Source organism: Scomber japonicus, chromosome 19 (genome assembly GCF_027409825.1).
Source record: "Scomber japonicus isolate fScoJap1 chromosome 19, fScoJap1.pri, whole genome shotgun sequence".
NCBI classification, from domain to species: Eukaryota; Metazoa; Chordata; class Actinopteri; order Scombriformes; family Scombridae; genus Scomber; species Scomber japonicus.
Window position 1 is genome coordinate 15,230,099 of NC_070596.1, and position 18,547 is coordinate 15,248,645.

At 38.5% G+C, this 18,547-nt stretch overlaps 1 protein-coding gene across 1 annotated transcript in view; it reads left to right on the plus strand.

The window, feature by feature from the left end:
* The first annotated feature begins 8,868 nt into the window (after positions 1 to 8,868).
* lrrc75bb (leucine rich repeat containing 75Bb) overlaps positions 8,869 to 18,547 on the plus strand; it is a 29,932-nt gene continuing 20,253 nt past the window's right edge. The window contains exons 1-3 of the mRNA XM_053340234.1: positions 8,869 to 9,174; positions 14,697 to 14,825; positions 17,989 to 18,101. Coding sequence (XP_053196209.1) covers positions 8,884 to 9,174; positions 14,697 to 14,825; positions 17,989 to 18,101 — 533 coding nt within the window. The 5' untranslated portion in view covers positions 8,869 to 8,883. The remainder of the gene's footprint in view (positions 9,175 to 14,696; positions 14,826 to 17,988; positions 18,102 to 18,547) is intronic.

Genomic DNA, 18,547 nt, shown 5'->3' on the forward strand with positions numbered 1-18,547 from the left:
TTTCTCAACTTTGACACAGGAACTCTGCAAGCCATTCATCCCAGGTAATGAAAACCCCACCTCCACCAATTAAAGCCCTCTTTGAATTTGGTTTGTAACTAAACCTCCCAGACTGCACCGCTCCTGCAAAACTCCTCCAATCAGATGGTTCATGGAGAAAAAAACAAAGTGCTTAAAAATAAAATTTGTTTAAGATCCAGATGGCCTGAGGGTGCTCAAGGAGGAGTGGTTCCTTTGCAATTAGAGAAAAAGCCCTGAAGACTTGTAGCTGACAAGCAGCCTTGAATTTGATTCTCAATCAGCTTATGTTTGGGTTATAGGTTATTCAGGTTAGCAGTGTTTCTTAAGGAATGAAGCAATGGTGCTGCAATGTCATTCTCTATAGTAGTACCTTTCCACCTCCAAAATAGGGTTTAAATGTGTATTTTCATGTCAATTTAGCTCTAAATATACAGAAAATACTAGTAAAACATCTAAGAAGCCTCCTTTTTAGTCATTTGGTCCCTGCATTTTAGCTACAGCTGTGACAACACCAACGGTTAATGTTTGTGTTTTCACAGCTGTAGCCCTTTAGCTGTGCTAAATATCTATAGTTACATATTTTTATTGAGGTTTTCATATTGACTTTAAACATCAACATTTCAACAAATGAAGTGAATACATTATCCTCCAATCTGGCAAAGCATAAATAAATTAATAAAAATAATTTATTTATTAATTAAATACATATATACACACACAAAAGAAGAAATAAATAAATAAATAAAGATAAATGAATAAATAAACAAGATCAGAGCAGTGCAGACATTACAGAGAGTTTCAGATTAATCACAATTAAAAATCATGAATTTCCAGAAACTGCCTGTAAGGATTCCACAAGTGAGCAAAGTAATTTTCTTTCTTTTTTACAATGTATGTTAGTCTCTCCAGGGCTAGACAGGCCATCTCTTCCTTTGTCCACATTCCATTTGTATCCTTCTGGCTTGTAAAAGTCCAAAGTCAACGAGCAGTGACTGCTGCTGAGTCACAACAAAATCCTCTGGTTATATAGAGTTTGGCTCGCAAGGGAACTTCCCTACCAATTATGAGACCATTACATTCTTTTACACTCTTCAAGAATCGTTATATCCTTGTACACTCCCATAAACAATAAATGAATGTACCTTTTACCTCTCTGCATTTCACATTAGGGAATATGTGATTTAACCTATTAGGTGTAAGATAAGTATGCATCAACCATTTATATTGTAATAACTTAAATTTTGTGTTAATAGACTGGGTCAGACATTTAAAACAAGCCATTTCCCAATCAGCCTCAAGAATATCCTCCTTTATGTCAATTCCCCATGCCTCCAACTTTTTGGAAGATGACTCTTTTGAGTAGGTTAACATTATGGTCATAGAACAATACGAATTGTCCTCTCCCATTCATGTGGGATAGAGTTAAATCTTCAGTCTTAGACTATGGAGGTAAAGACAACAATTGTTTATGCGTGGATAAAATAAAATGTTTCAACTGCAAGTATTTAAAGAAATGTTTTCTTGGAATATCATATTTCTCACATAGCTGATTATAGGACATCAAGTTGCCCTCTGCATATAAGTCTGAAATGTTCACCTTAGTTAAACCACATCCTAAATCCACCATCTTCTCTCCCAGGTAGAAAACAATTATTGCCCCATATAGGGGAAAACTGTGTGATAATGCTGGTGTGTCTCCAACATGCTGATGTGCAGAGTACCACACTGAGATGGAATTTTGAAAAAAGGGATTCTTTGTCTGCTTAATTAGCTTTTTGAAACCTGTTGAGTATAAGTAAAGCTTGAGAGGAATCCCTGGTTTTGACTTCTGCTGGAAGGGGAGCCTCTGAAAAATAATACAGTGCTAACCTTAAGTAATGTAATATAATTTTAAATTGGGCAGCTGAAGCCTTCCTCTGTCATATGGTAAATATAATAGCCTTAGTTGTAGTCTGCCCTTCTTATTGTTTCAGATTAATTGATTCATCAAATCAATAATGTTATGAAAAAAGGTGTCAAGTAAAGGAAGTGGAAGTGACTGAAAAAGATACAGATAAGATTTTGGTAAAACTAACATTTTAATTAGGTTTATGCGACCAATCATAGATATAGGCATTTGGGTCCATCGATTTAGCATCTCCCTCACTCTGTCCACAAAGGGGTCATAATTCAAAGAAACTATTTGTTTCACATTAGGACTAATTTTAATCCCTAAGTATGTAAAACCTTCTTTTGTAGTTGTGAGACATTTTGTTCAAAAACATTAGTGCCGATTTGGAATGGTTTATTTTATACCTTGATATATTTCCAATGATATGTTTCAATTAAATTCACTAATTGGGGAATACTATCTTTTAAGTTTGTTAGAAAAGGAATGACGTCATCCGCATACAAAGCTATGTGATGTTCATAGCCACTGATAGTTATTCCTTTGATGTCTTCATGGGTTCTTATGGCCATAGCCAAAGGCTCAATGGCCAACACAAATAGCAAAGGCGATAGTGGGCACCCTTGTCTGGTTGATCGTTGGAGAGTAAATTGTTTCGAAACATTATTATTGGTCAATATTTCAGCAGTTGGGCTTGTATACAAGAGCTTTATCCATCTCAGAATATTTGCACCAATTCCTATATCTATAGTTAGTTACATTGCTCCATTTCAAGCAATAACATATACATAGCCATGGGATGCAGGACAAATCATGGTTTTGTTATTATGGCTTATCCTTTCAGGATTATCATCTTCTAATCCACAAATATGAGACTAGATATGAGCAGGCTGACACAGCTGTAGTTTCCTACTGAGGCTCCACCTGGCCTCATAAACATTAACAACAGAACTCTGATTTAATACTTTAATTAAAACAACATGAACACAGAATACTATATAAGATACATCTTGAACTGAACATCTAGTTCTATGTGGTGGACCTGTGAAGTTCTGTGGATCTTTCCTTTTGAGGAGTTTTCTTTTAGTTATGTCTGAAACTGCTTCTGTTTCCTGTGATGTGCCCCAGGGTTCTGTCTTGGGTCTTATACTATTTGCTCTGATACGCTTACTTTAATTCATATTACTATCAAATTTGAATATATCTGTTATCACATGCAATGATATTCAGCAGTATTGTTCTTTGATATGTTTTGCACAATTGTCTGACTGCCATAAAGGACTGGATGGCTGACAACTTTTTACAACTGAATACAGATAAGACTGAGGTCCTTATCATTGCTTCAGATAGCATAGCCTCCAAGGTTACTTTTTGTATTGGGTCCCTTTCTTCAGCTGTACAGATTAATCTTAGAATTCTCTGTGTTAAATTTGATCAGACTATGCACTTTGATCAACATATCAAATAATTAACCTGTCTGTCTGCTGTATCTCAATCTGAGCAATAATTTATTATCCATGCTTTTATATCATCCCAGCTGGACAACTGCAGTTGTAGACCATCTAACGGTCCAGAATGCTAGTACAAGGCGGTTGGCCAGAACCAGCAGGACAACTGGAATCACATGCCATCTTATTGTATTTACATTGGCTTCCCATCAAGTTTACAATTCATTTAAGGTTCTTATTTTAACATATAGAGCCCTGCATGGCCAGGCACCTGTATACATCTCTGACCTGCTCCATCTTTATATCACTAATAGGTCACTTAGGTCTTCTGAGCAGAGCTTACTGGTTGTCCTTCATGGTCTACTGAAAACAAAAGGTGATCAGGCCTTTGAAGTGGTCTCTACTGACACCTTTAAAAAAAACTAAAGACCATTTATTCACAATGACCTTGCTCACCTTATAGAGTCTACTGTTTGTATTGTTTATGCTTATTTTTTATGTTTGTATGTTTGATTGTGTTGTATATTGTCTTTTTTGGTCTTATTTCTTAACAATTTCAGTCTTGTGAACCACTTTGTGACCTGCAAAGTGAAAGGTGCTGTATTAAATAAACTCTCACTTAATTATTTACTTTCTGCTCAACCAGTAGCTGCACTTTGCATTTTACTCATAATTTCTTTCTTAGAATAGAAGATATCCACAGTTGTTTGTATAATGTGAAAAAGCTTTAACATATGTATTGCAATGTTTACCTTTCTCTCCCTCTTGCTGTTATTCTTTGCCTTCTCTTCACTACTTTGGACATATAAAGAATGCATAGCACTGTCTAATAATATAGGATACATCCATTTATGTTTCAACAATCAACAAGCTACGCTGGTCTATAAATCAATTCCTATGAATGTGTGACTACTGTAAGTGAACCACAACTATTCTCATTCCAGACCTTCGATTAATTGAATTTAGATGTTCAATAAAGTCAGAAACCACAGAGTTACACTGTGCAGAATAGAGGGAGAATGAGCAACATGGGAGATAACATTAAAGATCATGAAATATTCCTTCTCCACCATGCTGTGCGTCTGCTTCTGGAGTGTGCTTCTGGCTGTCAACTCTGACATCTCCTGTACGAAAATATCCAAGACTTCAGTGTATCTGTCAGTAAGGGAAGGGAGAGACTGCAGGTTAGATGTATGATATACTCTATAGAGGTTCTTAAACTTCTCAGACATCCTCTTGTGCCTCTCTGTTTACTGGACTTGATCTGAAGCACTCTTATGAATAAGATCAGTTAAGGCTGTTCTTCTGTGCTAAGTAAGTGATCATATCCAGCCTCCCCATGAAGCATCTCACATCCCGTTCAGACAGGGGTCCAGTTTAACCAAATTTGCAACATGAGCTCATTTTCTCTCACGTTAATTTTGATACATGTTAAGAAGCACCATACTTGTGACCCATGCATGAGCATTTAGGAGAGCTGTAGCGGACTCACACATTTGTGAGTGACAATCATTTCTGAAAATGGACACTAGCACCTTGTGATCTGCATGTATGGAGTGCAAACCCCTCGGTGTTATGTGAGCAGTCATTGCAGTAATTCTAGCATTCTGGTAGGACAAGGCAAATACCAGGACTGGTATAATCCAAAAGAAAATACAGAAAATTGCTACAAACCTTTATGTGTGCAGTATGCTGTTTTTTTTCTGTAGACTCTGGTAATAAGGGAATCGGCTACCTGTTCAAATCCATTCTGGAGAAAAACAAGAACCTAAACAATCCAAGAGATCAGCTGCCCTGAGAATGAAGTGGACAATGAAATCCTGAAATCCAGACAGAAGCCATATAAGTCAACAAGCTTTAGTAGCAGCATGATGGGGCTGTACCAGGCCCTGTGGGACAACTCTATTGCTTTTCTGTCAATACTGCCTCTATAGCTTTGCATTTAAGCTGGGAACCCAAAGGTTCACTCCATGTTTTGAGTGGGTTGACACAATACATCACTGACAGTAAATGTGGTCCAGCCCTCTACTGACATTTCTATGCCTCAAAGAACTTTTCCCAATACCTTTTGGTGTCATGAATTAATGTACAAATCAAGCTTAGGCAGGTTATGTTATACAGATTATGGCGGGATATCTATTATTAGTATGTCAAAGGCAATCAATCAATCAATCAATCAATCAATCTAGAGTTCATAGGCATCAGGATAGTCGAGGGATTATATTGCTATGGAATTTAAATATATGAATTATCAAGACTGAGTGCTGAAATGCTGTATTTGAAAGTCAAATTAAAGTATATGCATACTACAACCACCTCTAAAGTAGACAATAACTTCAGAAATAGACGACTTTGTATATCTGAAACCCTGAAAAACCCTGAAAATGATGAAAAATGCCACAACTTACACCTCGACAATAAAGCAACACAGACAGGAATCATAGGAGACAAAAAAAGTTGAATATGTCAGCCAGGTGCATAACTCATACCAGCTCTGATTGAAGTCTTTATGCTGGTCATTAATTTTTATGGGAGTTACTCTTTAAAATCTACAGGTGCTGGGCTCCCTCCTGCAGCTGGCTAACTTTGCTGCCAGATTCGAGGACAACCAGATGAGCAAGTCTGTCACAGTTGATCTCCCCCTGTTGTTCTGTCTCTTTCTCTCTGCCTGCCTCCACTTTCTTATTCTCACTAGTTTCTGATTTCATCTTGACACAGTAATTTGATGCTGAAACAATGCATTTTTATCATACTGCTAATGCACCAAAGGATACTGAATAACAGTTTTAAGTAATACAACCCAGGTGACATGTAACATGAAGTTTAGCTGCTGTTTAAGTTGCTCTTTAAATATGACTTTACTTAAATAGAGAAAGCCTCTCTACTACTCATATGTGAAGGTCATGTTTTTCAGTATTTGACTGAAGCTTTCTATCGGCCCATCTTTCTCAGTGTGATCAATACTGTTCCTGATTTAATGGACTTCCAAAAGTACAACTCACACAGTCCACACACAGCTGATGGATGTTTTTAGGTTCAGACTATTTCACAATTTCAGCTGTGTTGTGTTTGTGTTTTGTTAGGCTACTCAACAGCCAGCGCCTACAGCTCCTAACCTGTAAATGTTGCTTAAACTCTCCAAATATCAGCACCAAAAAAAAGGTCACACACTCAAATTTTTCGTTGGACAGCCTTTAGTTTTAATTACGGCACACATTCACTGTGGCATTGTTTCAATAAGCTTCTGAAATGCTCCCTGAACCACTCTTCCACAATTTAAGCCTGATGAATCATTGTCATCTTGGGATATGCCCATGCATGCCCGTATTAAACATAGCCCTGAGTTCTACTGTTGTTTTTCTACGATTTGATTTCACCAAACGTTTCACCAAACTCAAACATTTGGTGAAATCAAATTGTAGAAAAACAACAGTAGAACTCAGGGCTTTGTTTAATAGTGAAAGTAAGAGCATTTCCACAAGCACAATGTGAAGGGAACTCAAGGGATTGGGACTGAACAACTGTGCAGCTAATCGGAAAAAAAGGCTTCAATTTGCTAGGGAGCATAAAGATTGGACTCTGGAGCAATGGAAGAAGGTCATGTGGTCTGATGAGTCCAGATTGACCCTGTTCCAGAGTGATGGGCGAATCAGGGTAAGAAGAGAGGCAGATGAAGTGATGCACCCATCATGCCTGGTGCCTACTGTACAAGCCTGTGGGGGCAGTGCTATGATCTGGGGTTGCTGCAGTTGGTCAGGTCTAGGTTTAGCAACATTATGCGCCCAAAGAATGAGGTCAGCTGACTACCTGAATATACTGAATGACCAGGTTATTCCATCAATGGATTTTTTCTTCCCTGATGGTACGGGCATATTCCAAGATAACAATGCCAGGATTCATCGGGCTCAAATAGTGAAAGAGTGGTTCAGGGAGCATGAGACTTCATTTTCACACATGGATTGGCCACCGCAGAGTCCAGACCTTCACCCCATTGAGAATCTTTGAGATGTGCTGGTGAAGGCTTTGTGCAGTGGTTCGACTCTCCCATCATCAATATAAGATCTTGGTGAAAAATGAATGCAATAAATCTTGTGACATTGCAGAAGCTTATAGAAACAATGCCACAGTGAATGCGTGCCGTAATCAAAGTTAAAAGCGGTCCAACGGAATATTAGTGTGTGACCTTTTTTTTGGTCAGGCAGTGTAATTTCCTGGCTGTTATTTCCCTGGGCATCAAATAAGCAGCAGGTGTTCACATCACCTGGTCACATCTAAGCAATAGCACAGTGATCCACCTTCATTGTAGGTCTATCAAATTGCAGATGTCTTTTTGTTTGTAAGATTTTGTTGGCATAGACGGCTTTATTTAGCAGTAGACCGACAGGAAAGGGGGGGAGGGAGGGCTGACATGCAGCAAAGGACCTCCGATCGGGATTCGAACCAGGGTCAGCTGCATGGCATGCCTCTAACCACTCAACCACCTGCGCGCTGCAGATGTCTTTTTAAATATGTGTATCTTTCTTTAGTCTCAGCAGGAATCAGCAGCAGCCACCAGTGTCCAGACCCTATGGAGGGGATCTACCTTGCTGCTGCTCAGAAGTCTTTCAATTCAAAATCTCCCTGTAAAGTCCAAGCACAAACGATTATTAACACTTAATCATCATTTGTACAATAAACAAAATTATTTTTACTTCATTCACTTGTCTCTCCTGATACATTCACTTTAAAAAAAATAATAATTTCACCAACATATACAGTACTTGGCCATACATACATTTAAAATGACATTGAATCGAAATAAGGAGGAAGTGAACCTTTCAGTCCACTTCTCCCAAAACATCTTTAAAATGTAATCCAAATCAATGCAACACCTCTGAAATAAGTAGGCTACTACCCTTGTAAAAAAAAGAAGATAAAAAGGCCATAACACTAATTTTCTCTTCTATTTTCTTTTAATATATATCTATCTATCTATCTATCTATCTATCTATCTGTCTATCTATCTACTGTATCTATCTAGTGCATTACCAGATTACTAGAGTCTGAAATCGTTACGTAAGACCTCAGAAATACACAGGATTACACAAGTCAGTTTTTCTCTGACTTTTCTCTGACTGACAGTGAAAACGTGTCAAATAAACAAACTGGGTGTTGTGATGTGGAGTCAAGCTAGAGAACTGAGCTGAAACCTGCTTCTACATGGGTCTCGGTCTGTGCGGAGAATAGCGATGTGATTGGCTGAAGAGCGCAAGAGCTGTGAGTAAAGCAAAGGATGCCCGAGTGCTCAGACAGTGAGTGCATGGACTCATGAAAGCAGGGTACGACGGCGAGAGATGGGCGCAAATATACACCAGTGATGCTTTTACTGTCCTGAGTATCCTCGAAACTTTTAAAGAGCATTTTATTGGTTGTAGATTTATTTCGGCACATCTGGCTGCAAGTTATGTGTGATGTTTTGGCTGCATGTTATAAAATCCCTCTTACCACGACCATCACCAATCTCACCGACACATCCTCACAGGAGTGATGGGTTCTAAGTTGACCAGGCAGAGAAGTCTTGATTTTGACAGTAAATTGTCCAAGAGAAGACGCCAGAGAAATGACATGCCCGCAGAGAGCGAGAGAAGTGGCAGCAGAGGCGGCGGGGACTTCTTGTTTACCTCCTTGATGCTCAAGTCCGACAAGCTTCCAGGGATGCTGCGCAAAAACAACCCCAGCCCCTATGTCAGGCGGGTGGCTTGGATCCGGGAAATCCAGAGGCTTCTCCGGGAGCAGAAGATGGAGCAAGCAGCTGAAGTGCTCAAACTGCTGAGAAAGGTAGGTAGGAAATGATTCAAGTGATTTTGGCAGTTTGTGCTTAATTCACACTTGAAACTTTACTGTTAGAGGACAACACATGATTTCAAATGATGATTTTCATTGTTTTGTTTGTATGAGCAAAAAGTTTTATTTCCAAGGCTGCTCAAAAGATAAGCCTATCTGTAGGACAAACAACACTACAGCATCACTCAATACAATACATCTGTCATGCAATGTGCAAAGTCATGCCTACTGCAATAAAAACAGAACATTCATTTAATGATTTAGCAATACTAGCGATCATAGTCACCATTGACTGTATCAGGTGTCAGTGTGTTAATCATTATGAGAAATAAGTTAAAGTCCTTTAATCATCTACTATAACTTCTCATGAATGTGGCCTGTGAACTCTTGCTTTAAAGGTCATGCCAAAGACGCAGGACTCTGTTGCCTTCTTTTATTATTCCTGAGGAGAAAAGTATAGAGCATAATGAGGTTGAATCAGACGAGATGCTGGTCTGAATCAACCACCTGTTTTGTCTGAAAGGGAACGGTCATGGAGCCAGGGAGTTCATGTTCTGAATATTCAATCAGCTCCAAACAGCACAGAACACTGAACGCATTATATGGCACATCATAGCTATTTAAAACATACCAAAAACCATTCAAAAAGAAGTCTTTGTAAACTTGGCAATTGAATGACTAGAGCTGCAACAATAAGTGAAGCAGCAAGTATTTTGATTATCAATCTATCGTTTCAGCCATTTGTCAAGTGGTGAGAGGATTTTCAGCTTTTCTCCGGGTCTTTGGGTGTTGGGCTGTTGGTCAAACAATTACAGAGACAATTAAGATTAAATTGAATGTAAACTCAACAAACTGGCCTATAGTCAGTTAGACTCTTGCTAACAAATCCTTCCCTGGTTAAGGGTACAAAAGGGTTAAAAGAAAATCTTGAAACCTAAATTAATATCAAGCTACAGCTATTCTCTTTTTCTGCCTGTGCAGGAGGTTTCAAATATTCGTACATAAAAAAGAATATTGAATATATTGAATTCTTAACTCAGTGCTCGAATATGGCATAGTTAAATAGCTCTAATCTCTCCTTTTTTGCACAGAATTGCATAAACATCTCTTTGTTGTCAGCTTCATAGCTCCAAACTATATGTATGGTTTATGTCTTATCTGTTATATATTCTTGTGTAACGCTTTCCACAGTTTTACTCTCACTTTCTGAAGATTTATCTTAACATAAAGAAAAAAATAAGTAGTTTTTAGAGCTCAGTTTGAGCTTGCAGCTGCCTTCTGGTTGCTGCACATTGATCAAAGGAGAACAGTGTGGAAGTTCAGACAAAAGCAGTTCTGATCAAGAGAGCCCCCCTGTCATGAAAACTCCCTGCCCATCTGTACCATGCTGTAGAATAAATTATACAGATGTGTTTGGATTAAAGCAGGCAACAGTACTGAAGAGAAGCTACAGTATGGGTGCCTGAAAAGTCAGGTATCCCTTCTACTCTGCACTAGAAACCGAGGATATAATAGATGAAGGATGAATTTAAACATATTTGTAAAGCTTCTTATTCATATTTGCATGAAGGTGCAGGGATGTGACTCATGCACAGCTTCCTATGAGTGAGTCTGTACAGATTTATTAAAGCAGTTCAGTCCTAGCCTATCAGAAGAGAAAAGATTTTGAAGTTCAACATATACGTTTGTTAGTCATGAGCACAGGCAGATTTCTCCATAGCTCTGCATTTAAACTGCTCACGAAGCACGAACACTCTCTCCAGTACTCACTGAGGTGAAGCCAGATTGCTGTTGTATGTTGTTGGGGCTGAAGCCAAGTGCCTGACTAATAATACTTTAAGATTGGTTAAAAAAAAAAAAAAAAAAACTGGCAGCAGGTCTCCTGTTGTTGTTCTCCAGCAGTAAAGCAGCTTTTCCTCTCAGGGAAGGATGAATTTGGAGATAATCACCTTGAGATGATTGATGCTGGAACATGTTTCTTTCACATAGAGGAAGTCATTACAAAGAGGAACCAATAACACCAGCCCCCTCTCTGTATCTCTATTGCAGATCTGCCTTATGGGCCATTAAGTTAATTAGTTTGGGATCTTCTAGATATTCATTAGTAAACAAAGAATCAGCTGATACTCATATCAATTATGCTCGACAGCATGCACACTGAGTAACCAATGTGCAGTGATGGAGAAGACACTGATTTAAAGCAATCTGTGTTGTGTATGAAGTCTAAGGCTAGCTGTCATAACACACATTTTATTTGTTCTTTTTATTCCATTTTAAATCCCTTCTTATCAGATTTCGGTGCCTTTTACACATGTTTTGTTAGATCTAGGGATGGGGTTTAAAAGCAAAGGATTTATTATTTAAAGGATTTTTTTTATTTAAATTTCGTAATGCTGTCTAAACAGTAAGCTACATGTATAAATGCATGCATCCTCATACTGTTGTCTTTTAAATTCTCATAAATGCGTCCATTATTGCCAAGTGGGCTGGAGACTATTAGCCACCATTGTCACATTTCATCTCTTTCATTTCACTCTTTCTCCACATTTTCTCTCTCCCTCTCTGTCTGCTATCAAAAAATGATATTAAAATGAAAACTAAAATTAAATAATATTAAATGCCTTACACAGACCCAAACTTAATACTCTTACTAGTTTTCTTGTGAGGATGTGTCGGTGTGAGAGTCACATCTGCCTGTAGTGTGATCTACTCATCCGATTCCTGGCAACAAAGGAAAAAGCAAATGTTTATTCAAATAAGACAAGCTTTTGGCGTGATCATTTGAAAATGTGAGAATATTTTATTTATTTTATTATTGTAGAAGGTCAAGTTCTTTGCTCTAGGTGCATGTGCCCTGTAGCTGCAGTATAATATTAGATAAATATTATGAAAATGAATGTACTGGAGTTAAGTGTCCATTTGTAAATCTCAAAAAACATGGGGGACTAACTTTGTGGGTGGTGAATTATATTTGAATCGAATAAGGATTTATTTAGATTGGAAAGTTGGAGGGGAGTACAACGTGCACAGAACATTTGCCTTTGAGATTACTTATGAGACTGTAGCAAGATTAACAGACGTGAGCAAAATACAGTTTTCAAGTACACAATACTCAGTGTAAGCTGAATTTATCCTACTTTACTTCTGCATGTGACATCCATGCAGTTCTGACTTTATACATCAGATTTTGGTGTGATTACATAAAGGGTCACACCATCATATCAAAGAACTGACTGTGCTTCAGTTCAACAAAGTAAACAAAACAGGAGTTGGAAGGTCAATCATCTAAAACTGTGACGGTTTCTTACACTGAAGCAGAGGGGTGTCTTAAGGACTGGATTTGTCTCACTCTGCAATATATTTAATTGGATTCTAATGAACTGCATGTGTGGGATGATGCTCTGTGATTGGGAGCTCATTGCTTTATTCAGACGTCTTGTGACGAGGCAGACGTTAGATTAGATATGCAGCTTTCACAAGGACGTTTATAGTCAGATCTGAAGGCACATGTGAAACAGAGAGATCCTGTCAAGAACAAATAGGAAAACATTTCATGCTTTTATGAATAATCAGTCAAATTAATCCACAGGATCAGATCTATCTATGTGTATTTTTAAATAATATGGTTAGTTTTAGCTGTGAATCCCCCACAAAGCTGCACAAAAACACATCTGATGCTGCAGCTGCACCACATGATTAATACACACCATCAATATCATGAAATAAGCTTCCAATTCCTCTGTGCTTCCATTTATGGACACATGTGGTACCCACAGTCTGCACTAAGTGAGGTTTATTGAAGGGAGAGCTGGTCCAGAGGAGAGACCAGCATCAGGGAATCCCACAGAGCTCCACTGTAATAAATCAACTCAAAAGCTGGAGGAGGAGAAAATGCTGATAGGAGTTTTCCTTTTTGCTTCCTCTGAGCCCCCAAGTGTTAGGGCTGTCAGAGCGTATAGAGCATGTTTTACACAGTTTCAGCCTCCAGCCTGCTACTTGAAAATCTTTTCAGCCTATATAGAGCTGACAGTATTTAGTAATCAGCTCCACAACTTGGAGTCGTGCAGTTTTAAAACAGTGTCACCACTGTAAATAAGAGGATGAGTGAAACATGTTTTTGTAGCAGCAGTTTTAATTCATTTCCTTTTTCTCTCAACCTTTTATTTTTTGATCATTTTCTTCCGTCTGAGCAGTTTTTTTGCCTTTCCTGCCTTCTCTTGATGCGTTTCTTGTGTGTGTATGTGTTCAGGATCTATCACATACTGGTGGGGCTATTTGATGTATCTGAAAACAATAGGTCTCAACACTGGCTGCTAATGACATGTCAGCACTGGAAGCATTACCTGAAGATAAAGCTTTTTTGTATTTACATTGTCACTGCAAATCAAAACAGCCTGAAGATGATACAAATGTCATTTGTCACTGGGGATTGAAAATAAAATGAAGTGGTGTTTGGTTTGTCCATTCTGAGCTACTTTTTAGTTCAATGAATCATTAGAATCAGTTCTTTAAAAAGATTTGATCAAAAGATGAATTCACTGAATTGTTCAGAGCTCCAACTGCACATTCCCACTCACTGAACTGAAACAAGGACCAACGTTTATAGGCACACACACACATAACTGCAGTGTGTCCCTGTAGCAGTCCTCTATTCAAGCAATGTGTGTGCGCAGTAACGTTAAATGAAAACCTAAGCATATAATACATATAATCAATCAATCTAGATAATGTAATATTTCTGTATTGCAGTCCAAGACCAATGTTGTTGAATAATTGAAACTAAATGTTAGCAACCTGAATTAGCTGTATATTTGCTATCTTGAGCCCATCCGATTCCTTCTGCAAACGAATGACTTCAATCACTCTGTGAGTGTATCTTTCTGAAGAAATCACATTTGCTCGCAGAGCTTAACTGAACTGACTGAGAAATAAATGGATTGTTTCAGAAAATGAATGATGAAGACTGAAGTCAGAAAACAAAAGTGCATTTTACTAGAATCAAAAACGTACTTTCTTCAGATGGTTTCAATGTTTTGTGATAATGATATAAAGACTCCTGGGGCAATATGAGAACAGAAACCTACGAATGTGATAAGAGCAATGAGACATTCTTCAGTAATATTTGAATAAATGAGGCACTTCGAGAAAAGCCCACCTTACTTTTATCTTACTGTACTTAAACTTTACCCTCACCTTCCCTCACATACACACACACACATATATCTACACAGACACCACTGGACACACCCCTAATCAACTGCATTGAGTGTCACATAGCTCCGATGACAAAACCTTATCAGCTCTCAGCATGAAAAGAGGGCAAGATGAAAGGAAATGATGAACAAAGCTCATGAACATTGACAATCTATTTTCATTTAACTATCTATGAGATATCACTGGAATATTAAATTAAGTGTGTCTCAGACATGGCTGCTTTAATCAAGTTCATATCTGAATTTCTGCACAACATGTTAGCTTTAGTAAGAGTCACTTTCTTCTCTCTTCTTCCTTCTCAGGACTTGGGTCTCCAGGGAACATCGCTCAATGACATTTTGTACAAGAATGCAGCTTTTCTCAACCTGGTGGACCCCATTTCACATGAGCTGCTTCTCAGTCTGGCCCGGGACCTGCAGTGTCCAAAAAGGGTAAGAAAACAGAACAATAATAATCATTGAATTCATTTAACAGGTGCATTCATTTAGGAATAATGAAAAAGCAGCTTTATTGAAAACACAACAGACTTCACATTAATTAAAAACACAAGGAGTAGAACAGAGGCAAGCTGGAGCATGTCCGCATTTATTAGCCATGACTAAGTGCATGTGTCATATTCGTTGTCATGCTGTTGTGGCAACAATAAACTGTCAGTTTGTTTTGAAGAAGCACAACAACAGAAGCTATATAGGTGCATGGAGAATTATATTTTAGGTGTTTTAGCCATTAGTAAAATACTACACACATCCTGGTGTCTCTAAAATGTGTTTACCTGGATCATTTTTACAGAAAGTTGTTTTATTTAGATAGGCCAAAGTCACAAGGGATATTGAACGTCCTTAAAAAATCTCTTTAATGGAAATAAAAAAGGAGAAGACAAACATGTAATAGATGCCATATATATAAAGTTGGCAGGAATTACAGTATGTACAATTATAAATTGGAAAAACTGAATGACAATATTTAGTAATACTAAAGCAAAATAAAGAATTAAAGCACACGTGGTGCATGAATCACAGTGGACACCAAGGTGTTGCAAAGAGCAGGCTGGACCTTGACAACCAATGCTACAACATGCAAGCAATCTTCACTGTGTTAGAAATATAGTAATGATGACGTTTAATTAATCATTGCGAAACTTCAATATATCCATTGTTACCATAGTAATAACTATAAATTGCATTGAGTGAAGATGTTGCAACTGATGTGACTTTGTTGGGTGGGTGATCATTTTAAGATAAGTACTTACATTTGAACAGGTCTTTATGGGAACTAGTAGACATTTTCAGCCACAGTTTACAGTGCATTGTGTGCATGCTGGGAAGTGTCTCTCACCATTCATTAACATGTGGAAAAGCTCCATTAGAAGGTCAATTTGGATGGTTAAATAATAATTAGCCCACAGTCCCATCTACAAAGGGGATGCCTGCCTTATCTTTATGGGTGTTAGAGAGGTTATAGGCAGGCACTGGCTCAGTGTCTTCCCTGCTGCTCATGTGCTCTTTCAGCCCAGCAGCAAACGGACAGCAGCTGTGCTCCAGGACCTGCAGGTGTGTGAGATTATCAACTTTCTTCCTATTGGAAAGCGTGGGCAGACCTTTACACCTCAGTGGTCATCATACTGAGGTGAAAAGGTCTTGTGGCGTCAGTTAACAGAAGCTCATGGATCGGTTTGACTTTGGCACTTAAAGTGAGGGTACCTTTAGGGCTTTGACAGGTGGCACTGGCAGGTGGCCAAATGGATCAAACTGGAGGACCTGGTGCTGCCAGAGTCCACTACTGTGAAGTCTGCAGTCTCCCAGGTTACAGACACCCCTCACTGTCTGTAAAGATGCAGTCCAAAAACAAAAGTGTCAGAACAACTCCAGCTATTATTAAAAATTATTAATGTTAAACAGTTAGATGTAATATGTTAATGCTTTTTTTATACTATAAAAGCCTTTTGTTTCAATAACATCTGTAAATTCAGCAATATAGCAAGCTGTCATTTCCAGTGATGCTGTACATGCTGGTTTTTCCATCATTAAGAGAAACTCGTCAGTTATAAATGTGGATTAAGCTCAGATTTATCTTCTTGTGACATGGCATATAAATCAGAGATATTAGAATTCAAATTGCATTTCAAACTCTTGTATGAAAGCAAAGACACTGAAGAAGCAGCTCAGTGGCTGTAAAACACAGACCCCAGCAGACATTACAGTTATCTGAAGTCTTATCTGTTTTAAGCAAAGAGGGGTAGCCTTAAGATAAATTCACTGTGGTCTAGTTTTTTACTTACCAGAGTCCAGATGATAATCATCTTCAAGAAACTCTAATCTTATCGCTGTTTGCTTTGGCGAGGAAAGCCCAGGAGGAAGAAAAGGAAAGTGAGGAGGTGGCAGCGATGTTCTCCTAACTGACTGGTGACCCGTGGCAGAGTACTGTGTCAGACGTGACGAGGATTTAGAGAGGCAGTGTGCTGATTTTAAGGCCTGGCAGCTGCTTCTGTAGCCAATAATTTCCACCACACTGAGATTTATTTAGATTATATATTCAGGGACATATTGAAGACAAGAAAGATCATCAGTTGTAAGCTAAGTGCATATTTTGAATCGGTTTCAGTTAGTTTAATATATGTTTAGATCCAGTTTACAGGCCTTTTATTATAGAGTTAACAGTGTTGCTTATTTAGTGACCTTGTTGATTCTTCCAGGCCACAGATTCACATTTCCTGAGAATACATTCACATTATGAATCAGTATGCACCGCTGTAACGCCGTGTTCAGTCATCCGAGAGACTGAAACAGCAGCACTGAATGTTTTGAAGTATGAGGCATGTTTGTTTGTCACCCAAGAAAAGAAGTGGCAGCGGGAATGGTTAATCGCCTTAAGGTAAATTGCCCGTCTTTTTTTTCTCTCTCGCCACATTGCCTCTTTCTTGTTTTCGTGTTGTACCATTAATTAGATTTACTCTGCTCAGCACAACTCATTCCATTTAAAGTCTTTGACGGAGGACGGGAGAGAGAAAAGAGAAGGCAAAGAGGAGGAGGAAAGGCGTTGAAGAAGAGGGAGGCAAAAGGGAAACAAAATGAATGTTTCGATGCAGAAAATGTTTGAAGGAGATGTATTCAAAGGACAAGAAAGAAACGTTTTGTGACCGTGGGAAGATCAATACAAATGTAATTTCATTTGTGCAGGAATAAAGAAACAGAGATCAGAGATTGTGACTTTTATGTGAAGATAACTCTTCATTATCATTATTATTATTATTATTATTATTATTATGGTTTTGCTCCCAATGATTCTTTAAATGCATGATGGTTTAGTTGCAATTATTCATGAACAGCTACTGTGGGTTTTTAATTTGTTGTATGATGAGGATTTTCTTGCTGTCCATTTTTACCCTTATTTATACAGGAAAGCCCTGATGACATTGACACAGTTACACATTCATACCTGGAGGCTGCACAGTACAACCACAGTCTGAGCCACTGAACTGGAGCAGCTGGGGCTTGGGCCTTGCTCAATGGCACCTCAGTGGTGATAATTAAGGAGGGGGAGCAATATATCTTAATTTTCAGCCACCCACCCATTTGTCCTTTGTCTGTGCTGCAGGAGATTGATTCCGTCAAGTCCACCAACAAGATCTGCCGCCAGCTCATCTACCACCTGACCCCTCACTCCAAGTGGACGAGACAGAGCGTACCCAGGAGGAAGTCTCAGGCCTGGTGAGTGCATCCTCTATGCTGCTGCCATCACTCTTGAGAGACCATCCCTGCCACACTGAATACATACTCGCCAGTCATCATAAACACCAGTAAAACTTGCAAATCTGCTTAGAGCCTCTTTGAAATACTGTATCTAACCTACAGGAAGTTTAAGAAAAACGCTGCTAACAGGTCCTTGGAAGATTTCTGCTTCTGTGTGCTGCTCATTTCATGTCAGGGTTACAGTATGTTACAGCATATTCTGTGACAGTAGCACACTGCAGAGACAAATACAACACAATAATAGTGTAACAAGAACCACATATGACACAGAAAACAAATTAAGCTGCACCCTCATCTGTGAACTAAAGGTGAAATAAATGTTACCCCTGAGGAAAATACATTTTAAAAAGTGAACATTTTAAAATGAATTTAAAAAAGCAGTGACAGTAATTGATTAACTGATG